The sequence below is a fragment of the Mixophyes fleayi genome, chromosome 3, assembly GCF_038048845.1.
Source record: "Mixophyes fleayi isolate aMixFle1 chromosome 3, aMixFle1.hap1, whole genome shotgun sequence".
Lineage (NCBI taxonomy): Eukaryota > Metazoa > Chordata > Amphibia > Anura > Limnodynastidae > Mixophyes > Mixophyes fleayi.
This window is the reverse complement of record NC_134404.1, coordinates 58323977-58336338: the sequence shown is the minus strand read 5'-3', so window position 1 is coordinate 58336338 and position 12362 is coordinate 58323977. Positions and strand designations below refer to the sequence as shown.

The window sequence follows — 12362 nt, the reverse complement described above, 5'->3', positions numbered from 1 at the left end:
ACAAGGCTCACCCGTCCTCCTATCTCTCCTCAGAGTGAGCACCACACAAGGCTCACCCGTCCTCCTATCTCTCCTCAGAGTGAGCACCACACAAGGCTCACCCGTCCTCCTATCTCTCCTCAGAGTGAGCACCACACAAGGCTCACCCGTCCTCCTATCTCTCCTCAGAGTGAGCACCACACAAGGCTCACCCGTCCTCCTATCTCTCCTCAGAGTGAGCACCACACAAGGCTCACCCGTCCTCCTATCTCTCCTCAGAGTGAGCACGACACAACAAGGCTCCGCCCTCTTATTCGCGCGCCGTGCCTGTCAGCCGCGGGATTGCGGACCGCGTCCGCGCGCGCCGAGGGAATGGGTTCGCCTCGTGCACACAAGCAGCAGCATCGGCTTCCCGCCACTGGGCGCGCGACTGGCGCGAGATCCGGACCGGAGAGCGAGAGAGAGGCTGGGCGCGTGCGCAAGTCTAGCACCAACCCCTCCCCCCAATAATACCGGCGAGAGAGAGACCCCGGCACCCCCCCTTCTTCCTCCACCATCCGGATAGCGCAATTCCCCGGAGACACCGTGGGAGGCGTGGAGCGGGTCGCGGGCATTCCTTGTACACTAGGCCCGCGTAAGCCGCCTCCTGGTTTCGGCCGTGTGAGAAGTGTCAGGCCGGGCACTGTAGTGTCTGTCTGTGTGTGTGCGGTAGAGGCCGGAGCCGCCTCCTGTCACACCTGCAGCACCAAGCGCTGGACGCGATATCCTCACAGCCGAGAACTAGACCCCGAGGCCTGCTGGGACCGCGGCCTAGATTACCAGTCCTGCCTGGAAGGCCGCAGTTATCGCCAGTTACGGAGGGAAAGGAAGCAGCGGCACTGACACCGGATTCTCCTTTGTACCATGGCTATAAGAGCCCAGCGCTGCTGATCCCCAGGACCCCCGCCTCCGCCCACCAGGAGTGGGAATGTGATCCCCCTGTCATCCCTCGGCCGTCTGATGATGAAGACACCGCCGGCCCTGCTCTAGTCTCACAGGGTCTCCTTCTGCCTTTATGCCGTGCATGATAAAAGGGGGACTGAAGGACCCCCCAAAGACAATGACCTGGGGGTAAGGGCCAGGGGACATGTGAACTCTGGAGCCCTCCCCTCCCAGATAAACTGGACTATTAAAGGACCCCCTTGTTTTGAGTGAGGGGGGGAGGGTGGTTTGGAGGTGAGACAACCACTTTCTTCTGGATATCAGGAGCTTTGTTTATTTTCTGTTGAGATTTGCAGATGCTCATGTTTGTGGGATGCCGGGTGCAGCTTTCTGGGATGTAATTCTCTTTCCCTTTTCATATTTGATGGATATTTGAAACATTATCAGATTCTCTGTATGCTGGAGCCTGCAGTGTAAGGAGTCTGCAATGAACCCAGTGAATGCCACCACTCTGTACATCTCAGCAAGCCGACTGGTGCTGAACTACGACTCTGGGGACCCACAGGCTTCTGCCGAGATCTGCAAGATGTTGCCCTTCTTCAGGCAGGCCTTGGCCTGTTGTGTTTGCGGTGAGCCACAATATTTTTATTACAAATGCCACCATGGCGTGATTGCTCTCATCAGCCGCATGACCGATCACAAACAGGAATTATGATCACTGTCATGCTACCAGCACTCGTGTGAAATGCGAAGATGTGTGGTTATTTTTTTTCCCATACTTTTTTTGTGTCTCAAAATACAGGTTTTCAGGATCTGCTCATAGGAGCTCCATCTGTATCCGTTGATAGTATGCTTGTGTGTCAGAAAATTAATGAAGTCATTGAGCATGTGAATGTCTTGAGTCTGTTTGTGGACCCTGAGGTTAGAGTTTGAAAAACAGTGGCTTCAAAGACATGCCAACATGGTCACAGAAGGAATTGATACAAGATCCAATTAATTTCACCATACTTAAAGGATTTTCCATATTATTTAATAATGTAACCAAGCCCCCTCTCTTACCAGTAATAGTATTTTTCTGGGACCTCCCTTTGGATTACCACTATTTGCTCTATGAACAGGGTCTTGGCACTCCTCTAGAGTTGGGACTAATGCTGATCGCCATTGCTTGTCTAGGACCCTGCTAAATAGAGCAAAAGGTGGGGTCCCGTTCCTAAGAAGTACTATTATTGGGAAAAGAGTAGATAAGGTAAAGTTATTAAATAAAGATGCAAACGCCTTTTGAAGTAAAATGAGGCTGGTGAATTGGTGTATCACAGAGCTTCCTGCTAAAGAGGGAAAGGAAACAAAGTACTTAAAAAATTATACAGTTAACTACTTCTGGTAATAATAGTTCAGTTGTAGGATTGCCATAACACATTTTGTCCCCTGATTACCAATTTATTGGTTGATTATAATGGCAGCTGTTTTGTTTACATTACACTACTAAGCTCATTATAACCCTTATCTATTCTGCATAGGATAATTCAGTGTCTTTCTTGTTGTACATTAGTATATAGTGGAGACATACATACTTGTGTTTAATACTTTTGCTTACCGCAAATCGGACATTTTTATAAACATATGATTTAGATGCATTTACTTTGAGGACTCATTGCTATTTGGTGACACTTTGAGACATGTCCTGAGGGACTGATCGCATGAACCACCTTGCACACATGCTTTGTAATGTATACAGTGGTTTTAATAGTTTTAATTTTATTGATTAAACCGCATATCAGATATGATCTTTAAGCCTTAGGGTGCCATCCACCTGTGTCTTGCCTCTATCAGCAGGGTCAGGCAAATACGTCTCGTGGTGACTTTCTGGGAATTTTTTTGTGAACATTTTTCACTTAAATGGTGTTTATTTTACTCATCTATGAAGTATTAATGTACTTGAGTCTAGCAGGTCAGTTTATGCTAGTTGTGACAGCATTATGTAATTTGTGGCATATACTGATAAAGTGTTATCTTTCCCTTTTTGTGATGTAAAGGTAGACTATATGTGAAATCCAGTTTGAGACACTATTTTATCCATATTCAGCTATTTCTGCACCTATTTCTCACATAGCTTTATTATTTGAGTTCCCTTGTGTTGACAAACAACTCCTTCCTATCTAGAAAATGAGCTCTGTACTCTTGTGATCCTTTCCTTGCTGTATCTATAGATTGCCTAAACACTGACTCTCACTACAGCCACACCCCATCATATGACTGGTCTTTGTCAGGCCCTCCTCTTTGTTGACATATCAGTCATTGAGTTGTGGAGTATGTAGAAGAATGGTATGCCTTACTGACAGCGTAGCATAGTAGTCTCTTTAATATTGTGAACCAGCTAACATTACATGGCTGGTTAAGATGAAAACTACTATTCTCTCTAATTTCAGTATACATGTAGAGTAACGAAACAGGACAATCTTACACCAAGAGATTGAGAAGAATTGCATCCATTATCATTTTGTAAATCAGTACTCCAGATTTTCATCCCTAAAAGTAACTGAGACACATTAAAGGGTTACATGTAGCACAAACTAGCAGATGATAAACCAAAAAAGAATGAAATGAATTGTGCAATACAAATTCTCTTTTCACTGCAATTTATTAAAAAAAAAAAAAATCAGAACATGTACCTTTCCATCATTGCTTTCTAAAATGTTACCAATACGTTTAGATTTTTAGAACATAGCATACCCTGTTCCCCATGCACTAATGTGCTTTACCACGCAATAGACTGCATTACACGGAAAATGGGTCTAAAGCATGCATTGTTGTCGTGTTCCTTTTTTTTCCCCAGCACATATTTATGAATGAGCCCTTTTCAGATATAAGTGATACTTGGTAAGGAAAGGTTTTGAAAACCTATTCTAAATAAGACCAAATTCATTTTGGCTGTTGGAGACGCAGTTTTAGAAGATGCATATCTGACACCATTGACATGATATGTTTAATTACACCTGCTCTTAAGGAATTTAGAAAAAACTTGCATTTTTTTCTGTATGTATACAAAAATGCTGATAATCCAAAAATAAAATAGGCTAATGGACCTATAAACAAACTTTCTGATAATTGCATGCTTTTTGCCAATTTTGACATTGTCTGCAGCATTCAGGGGGTGTTATTGCTATTTGTTAGATCTTGTGATGCCTTGACTAGAGCAGACTCCCGCCCATGCTCTAATTTCCTGTAACTGTACAATCTAGTGGGTGTGGCTGTTTATGATGGTAGATGATTGGTGAGAGCTGGGTCAACATTGCTGACTTGATACACTAGTTAATTCACAGACACAACAATGTCTGTGCAGCCATGCATATTTGAGCTAGTTGATCCGTGTGTGTAAAAAATAGAAATGATGTAACAGGAATGTTTCACACTGCCGTGTTTTAAGCTATTTTGCTTTGTACATGTATACCTGTTTATCTGGTAATGAAAATGTATATATTTATAATTCTATAATGCATACCCACATTTTCAAAAGGCATTTAGTATGTGTTATTACACAGATAATAGTGTCCACATTTAATAATATTAAAAAAATTGATCCTAGGGGCTAAAGAGGGGGGGGGGGGTGAATAAGACTAAGTTCCACCTGGGCAGGGTGTGATGTAAATAATGAAAAATTAACTGTAATGCGCTACATATTATGTTGGTGCTATAGAAGTATACAAAGTTTTTGACCTTACAGGCAGTGTATAAAAATCTAAAAATTATACACATTTGTTCGAAGGTGGAGAATTTAGGTGTAGTCTACATTTTTAATGTATGTTAAGTTCATTTTAGTCATCAACCTAGTTGACCCCTTATATGTTTCGAGTTACAGGGGGTGCAGAGAAGGAAAGTTATTTTTTTTTTTTACAACAGGTGCCATTGTAGTAAATTAAATTAATTGATTTAATAGGTTTATAAATGTCCGCTTTGCTTGTTGAAGTGATGAAAGTACATATTGACAACTATAATCTTCTCATTTATGTGTAAAATTAAATTCTTGTTCTCTGCAGATGACATAATTGGACTGCAACCCTTTATAAAGTGTGCTATGGTTTCTATTGTATGTGGTAATACATACAATGTATCAAAGTTATGGTGGTTGTATAGTGTTTTAAAGTCTAAGCTGAGTTATCCCTTTATGCATATATTAAACCTCTGGCACTGAGATAGTTTAAACACTTGAAAGAAATTAGCAGACTCTCCCCCCTTTTAACAAATCATAATTTATTACTTTGATCCCTAACTTTATAGTACTGAAGTGTTCATCCTAAATGTGTAAAAGCAATTAAACACTGTAACCTTACTCTTGTTTCATTTGCATTCAGGAAATTTGCTTGAAGACCCTATTGCTCCAATCAATTCATCCTGTCAGCATTATGTATGCAAGCAGTGCAAAGGTAAGAAGATGATGATGAAGCCTTCATGCAGCTGGTGTAAAGACTATGCCCAGTTTGAGGAGAACAAGCAATTGGGCATCCTTGTGAGCTGTTATAAGAAACTCTGTGAGTACATTACACATACCCCACTGGCACAGGAATTACTAAATACTGTGGAGTGCTCTGCTGACATTTTGGCATTTCTTCCTGAAGAATCTATGGAAGAATCTACTCCTGAGGAGGAACATGGAAATACTTCAGAGCCCCCCTCACCGTTGTGTCCATCTCATTCCCCATTACCTTGCAATTCAGAACTAGTTACAGAATCTGAACTAAGCATCTGTCACATCCCTCAAGATACACCAGATATAGACTCTCGGTGCACAGTTGCTAATGGTTTGCCCAACTGCAATGGTCTGTCTGAAACGCAACTCACTGTAAATATCCCTTCCCCCGAGAGTCCCACCGCCATTGACCTTTGTTGCACAGCTGTTGATATTAAAACAGAAGATTTGTCAGAGAGCTTAGAAACGGTCTGTGACCCAGTTTCCACTAGTGAGTTGTGTGCTGCTGGACTCGATATATGTGGCTACACTGATGACCTCAAAAGCAGTGACCCATTGCTACTTAGTGTTGAGGAAGTTCTCCAGAGTTTAGAGACTGTTTCCAGTTCAGAAGTTAATGATTGTGACCTACAGCACAGTTTGGACACCTCAGTGTCAAATGGAACTTTTTTGGATCTCTGCCCTCAGCCCGTTACACACACTGTCTTATTGTCTGACAGCCATGCTACACCACTCGGGATGTCTTGCACAGCTGCAACCCTAAAAATGGTGAAAACAAATCGCAAGCGTTCACGCTCAGAAAGTGACAGTGAAAAAGTTCTGCCACTTCCCATCTCCAGCATCATTCTTGGACCAGCGCTGGGTTCCCAAGCTTCTTTTCTACTGACACGCGAGAATAGAAACTTTTTGCAGCCTATAGTCACTGTTCCCAATGGGGGCAGCTCGTCCAATATCAGCAAGACCATTCTTCTATCAAACAAAACCTTGAAGAAGAATCCAGAGCATATGCATAAGAAAACACATCCAAAATCCAAACCACCATTGCTGAAAACAAAAGATAAGGTAAAGGAGAAGATACCCAGCAATAATGTGGTTCCTGGGAGCCCAACAAAAACTGTGTATAAGAAGCCACCTGAGAAGAAAGGCTGTAAATGTGGACGTGCTACCCAAAATCCAAGTGTTCTTACATGTCGAGGTCAGCGCTGTCCTTGTTACTCGAATCGGAAAGCCTGTCTTGACTGTATTTGCCGTGGCTGCCAAAACTCTTACATGGCAAACGGAGAGAAGAAGTTGGAGGCGTTTGCAGTGCCAGAGAAGGCTTTGGAGCAGACACGACTTACTTTGGGCATTAATTTGACAAGCATTGCAGTACGCAATGCCAGCACAAGCGCCAGTGTCATTAATGTTGCGGGTTCTCCCATGGCAACGTTTTTAGCTGCCAGTCCTCATGATGACAAAAGCCTAGATGAAGCTATAGACTTAAGATTTGACTGTTAATTGGGCCAGCTATTTCATGGCTGTTGGCGGGTGGGAAAATGATTGGTTGCAGTTTTATGGCAGCTATGGTTCTGTTTGGTTAACTTGCCGGAGCTTCTGCATATAGATCACTTGTATCAAGTGTGTTCATTGCTAAGTTATGTGTTTATGTTTGTGGGGTTGGGCAGGGTGGGGGGTAGGAGTTGGGATTGGGCAGTTTGGTTCTAAGAAAAATTGTAACCCTAAAGCCTATCAGTTTACTAGGCTTTTGTATGAGTGTTGGAGAGAAGACTATGAATTTCTGATGCATCTGATTTATACAAAATAATCTTTGGCAAGAAAGAGCAACCACACAGCAACCTATTGTATCCTGTCATACCTTATTTTTAACCATTGCCCAGTATATCCATGAGAATAGCTTTCTAAACTCCTTCATAATTCCATCTCGTAGGAAGCAAGTACAAATTCCATATACGTTTAATATTGACGTAATTCTTATGATGCAGATTTAGGATTAGTCAACATTCGGTATTGCTCCTCCTGTCTTCAAAAATCACAATTGTCTAATTTGCCTGCTGCATTCCAAAGAAGTAACCAACTTTTAAGTCCACGTTTTATATTACATTGCCTCAGTCTTTTACTCACTATCTGCTGTCCTGGATGAAAGCACACAATGCAGTAATTGTCACCTGTAGAAAAAAACAAACCTTTACCTATTTTGTAAACTAGTGACTCACAGCAACCCTCCTCTAAAATGAAAACGTATTGTTTATATATACACACATGGCATTAGACACTGACTGTATAGCATGCTCATTAATGGGGGAGGGAGGGGGGGGGGGGGTCTCCCAGCATGTTATGGTTGCTGAAAATGTGGGTTCGGTATGATGCCTCAAGTGTGGACAGCTGAGCTGTCACATGCTGAAAATGTCCAAAATGTTAGACTCTCTCACCCCTCACTTTTCATATTTCTCCTAGTCAGCTTTTTGTTGCAGGTGGATAACCCTTTAAATGATTGTGCCTGAGAAAAACATCCTAAAGTAACTGGGCCACAACATGACCTGATAGTTGGTCTACCTTACTATTTTTAAAGGCACGTGTATGTATTTTTATATCGTGGAGAGGTTAAAAGTTTCTGTGCTAATGGCTCATTAACTCTGGTCTTGGTGACCGCAAAAAGAACAGGTTACTTTGTATTCCTAGTTTGCCACAAATGTGTTAATAGGTCATTCATTTTATGTGAATCTGTAATATAAGCAAAGAACATACCTGTTTGATACCACAAAGAGTGGAGGCGGACCATAGCTTAGGACGTGCACCCAACGGGCAGTTGTAGAGTTACTTATGGGACATTGGAGGATTTGTAAACAATTTAAAACCTGTTCTCACATAATTATGCACACAGCATCAATTAGATTCTTGTTCGTGCTTCGTTCTTTCCTATGTAAATCTCACTTTTCTTCCTGTTTATGGACAGTGGGTAAATGAGCCTGTGACTGACAGACTAATAGTTTATATTGTAGTATTTTCTCTTTATAGTGGGTTTAACATTCAAGCTGTTGCCCTTAATAATCTGCTATGCATCATTTGAAATGCCCTATATAAGATTTAATGGAAAGTCATTGGACACATCTCGGCAACATGTTGATCTATACAGCTAAAATATAAGGTGAAAGTTTAGAGGAGCCAAATACACTGTGTACATTTTTAAATAATATATTTGATTAGATTTTTTTTTTTTCTAAGCTGTTGCTTCCTCTTTTATAATGTATGTGCTTGTTTGTACATGTCACATAAAAGCTCCCATTGTCTATTTGTTTTTTAGGTCCATTTATTATTTTAAAAATGCACTGCATGGTGCCTTATGTCTTTGCGCCAAATTTCTCAAAGGTTTATCCTGAAAATGGAAGCAAAAGGCTCTAAGTTTTAATTTTGTTCACAATCCTCTTCTTTTTTTTTTTTTTTTTTCCTTCCTGAAATTTGAGGTTCATCACAAAGCAGCTGACTATTCTTTCTTAAGACTTTACCTGCTATACTCATTTGGTTGGGGACTATGCCCAGTCTATTGTGAACAGTATAGTAAAAAATCCAGCAATGAAATGGACCTAGCAGCCAGTATTGCATCACCACTGACTTAGGTTACATACTGTCAGGGAATACATCTAGTTTATGTAGTCTTTACATGTGGAAATGTGTAAACATAGGCTTAAAGAATAGCACCACCCATACTACAGCTTTTACAGTGAACCCTGCTCCCCTAAATAAGAGTGGCTGGAGTATGACATCCATGATCTCTTCTGTTTGGGGGATACACACCCAATAGTTCCTTGGTAACTTTCCATTCTCCTACTCCTAAAAATGTTGAGTCTCTGTACTGTGTATTTGTGTTGATAGCTGTAGTCAGCTGTTTTCTTTTACAAGAGTATCAGCAATGCACAGATACAGAATTCTCCAGCCAGCTGTGATAGATGAATGTTCTGTTACCAAGGTGCCTGGAGGTGAGTATCTCCCAAACAGAAGGCCTGGACATTAGACCCCTATCATTCTGCTTGCTAGGTGGAAGGGGGCTTACTGTGAAATCAGGTATAGGGTAGTATTTATTGTCAACTCTGTTCTGATCACAGCAAAGCACTTTAATCTGTAATAATAGAAGTATTTTGAATGAATGTGCTTTATAGGTGGGAGTGTATTCTATATAGTCAGAAATTAGAGGTGTATACATTTAGCTTTGGAAAATATATTTATGGTCTGACATAGAGAAAGTTGCCATTCCCTGTGAGTTGGAATCGAATGTAAAATATATATAGCTGCACAATTTCACGTGTCGGCTTTCATTTGAGCGCTATGTTATGAAATCATATTGAGCTGCTACTATCAAACAGATTTTACAAGTGTTGGCAGTCTTGATGTTCTATGTTGCTAGGATCAAACTGGACACTCAAACCTTTTTTTACCCTTCCATGCCATACGTTATCCAGTAGTCCTAAAAATGAATTCCGTAACCTTTTTCTTTTTGCAGTTAAATTGAGGCGGTTTTATTTAGAGATGCTTTAATATAATGGCAAAAACTGCATATGCTTAAATATATTATGCTCCCTAGTGCAGTGATGTTTAGTTCAGGTTTTCAGTATGCCTTGTCGCAAAGAGGAGCAGATGTAGCATCCATTACCTGAGTATTATGAGAGGGCATACAGAAAACCTATTCTGGATATAGAGGGAGGGCTGCGTTATGGATTTAACCCTTCTCCAGGCATATTGCTTAATGTACTATTTTGTGTAGATTATATGTACACCAAATTCAACTAATTTAGTCAGGGAAAACATCTTCATCTTCTCTCAGTTCTTACTCTGCAGTTACCGTTTAAAATACAGCAGGTAATGTAGTGAAGTGTTTTCGTGGTTGTCCCTGAAGTCATTCTCCCTACGTATGGGCATAACACAATAATATACACCTCCATTTTTCATGCTGGTATTTGTCTTCTGACACACTTTTTCCAAACCATAAATCACTCGTTTCAGTTACAGTTCCTTACTAAGAGGCAGATTCAGTGATGTGCCATGGAGGGTCTCCATGACAGCACTCTACGGTGATGTATCTTCTCCAGTTCTTGCTCAGGTGCGCAGGAGAATCAGAAGTACCTGGAAATGAGAGTGTGGGTAAACCGCTCGAGGCTCCTGTGGAGCTTCGCGCAGAGTTTATTTTGTGATCTAAGCAATTTGTAGGCTGTCTTTAGAATATATGGACATAGTGGTTATTTCTCTTGCTGGTGTTTTGTATAATGCACTATTTTAAGGCCCATATTAGCTCTGTTTTAGGATTGTGCATTTGTTGGCCTATTTACATAATAATGCCAGGAGGATCATTTGCCTTTGTCGCAGCCCAACCAAGCACAAGATTTCCATTTAGGTTTCTGGTAACTGGTTTCCCTCTTCACTGAGATTATGTACCTCTAAGGAGACACGCTCTGCATTAGAAGTGCCATTTACCCCAACCTCCATCAGATACACCGTATCAGTGGCACCTTGTCCTGTTCTGTCATGTGTGTACCATGGTGTCTTCTTTGTGAATGTGGTCAGGTAGATTTGCTATATATAGAATTTCTAATAAATGCGTGTGTAGGGGAAGGTCAAGGCAAAAGCCATAGGAAGATAAATTGTATGTCTGTTCTGTAACAACCCCCAACAAACCCTCCTTTTCCCTTTTTGATTTGAATTTTTGTTTTGTTTTTTTGCAAGAAGAGTTCAAACTATTTTTGATAACGAGCGTAAACGGTGGAAAATAATGTTATCTTGGCACCTATGTTTTATTATTTTTTTAATTATTAAATATAAGGTTCTGTGATGTCTTATTAAAACCAAATTGTATTTCGTTATGTTTTTGTGCTGTGGTTTTCTGAGTTGACCAAAACATTTCCCCCATTATTTATTTTTAGAGGTCAAGATTTGGCCATGATTTGTCTGTACTTGTTATACTTTAGTGGTTTTGGGATCACAAATGGGCTGTGTGTGTTCATCAAACTTGTTCTCAAACTAGCTACAACAAAGGTGTGTCTCACAGTAGTCAGTCTGTACCATCCTAATTTACGTGCATATAAGTTGTAAGCTGGTTGAGGTCTTCTAGAGGCTCCTGAGGGAAGGTTTGAAAATAGAGCACTTAAGGATCTTTCCCTAACTCTGTAAAAACAAAAATTGCACTTGTGAAATGCACATTTTATTTTCATTGAATCCTCTGGAAACGTTTACACATTCACCGCTGGTAAGTACTCTCCTCTTCAGGCACTAGCCACACTCCATTGGTTAAAGAACGTTATAAATATCCTTGTGATAAAATGTGATTATTATGGATTTAATGTTTGAGCAGAAAGTTATTTAAGACATGTTGAGGTTTGCAGCCCTGACTACTGATGTCATTGACATTCGGTTTTGAAAGTTTTTTGTTTTTCTTTTCCTTTCCTATGCTGGTATTCACTGCCACCTTTTAAAACATGTATTGAAATGTAAATTTTATCAATAAATATTAGTTTTCTAATAATGTGGTGCCGCTTGTAATGTAAAGCACACTTTATTGGAAATGGGAGCTGGAGAATGGATTATATTATTATGGGGCTGCATTTGTTTCCATCTTTCCCAAACTACCAAACTTTTTGCAATGGCTGAAAACTTATGGTGCGTGTTGTATTAAAATTGTTACTTCGCTTCTTACCAAATGTAAAGGTTTAAAGTCATCAGTTCACTGAAGATCTGAGTATGTCACTTGAATCTGTTCTTTTAATGATTCATTAAAGTCTGCCACCTGTTACAAAATTTTATGAGCTGTAGTTTTAAAGGTGACCGATAAAATAGCCATTAATATGCATAAGCCATATCCTTTACATCAAGTGTAAGCAACCTGTGGCTCTTGATGGTAGAGGAACTGAAAGTCTCAGCATAAAGACTGATAACGCATGCTGTGATTTCTAGTTCTAAAATGTCTGGAGGAGATAAACCGCTTCCTACCTTCAATTTACGTTATGTATGTTAT

At 40.6% G+C, this 12362-nt stretch overlaps 1 protein-coding gene across 1 annotated transcript; it reads left to right on the top strand.

Moving 5' to 3' along the window:
* Positions 1–317: 317 nt before the first annotated feature.
* On the top strand, positions 318–7674 carry MSL2 (MSL complex subunit 2). The gene is made up of 2 exons (XM_075201536.1): positions 318–1529; positions 5250–7674. Exons 1-2 carry the CDS (start codon positions 1388–1390, stop codon positions 6860–6862), a joined length of 1755 nt encoding a protein of 584 aa, XP_075057637.1. The 5' UTR covers positions 318–1387; the 3' UTR covers positions 6863–7674.
* Positions 7675–12362: the final 4688 nt, after the last annotated feature.

Excerpts from the sequence above, each read along its gene's own strand:
- MSL2 (XM_075201536.1), top strand. The coding sequence starts at position 1,388 with ATGAACCCAGTGAATGCCACCACTCTGTACATCTCAGCAAGCCGACTG. Across the intron at positions 1,530-5,249 it reads CTTGGCCTGTTGTGTTTGCG|GAAATTTGCTTGAAGACCCT; the intron begins GTGAGCCACAAT and ends ATTTGCATTCAG.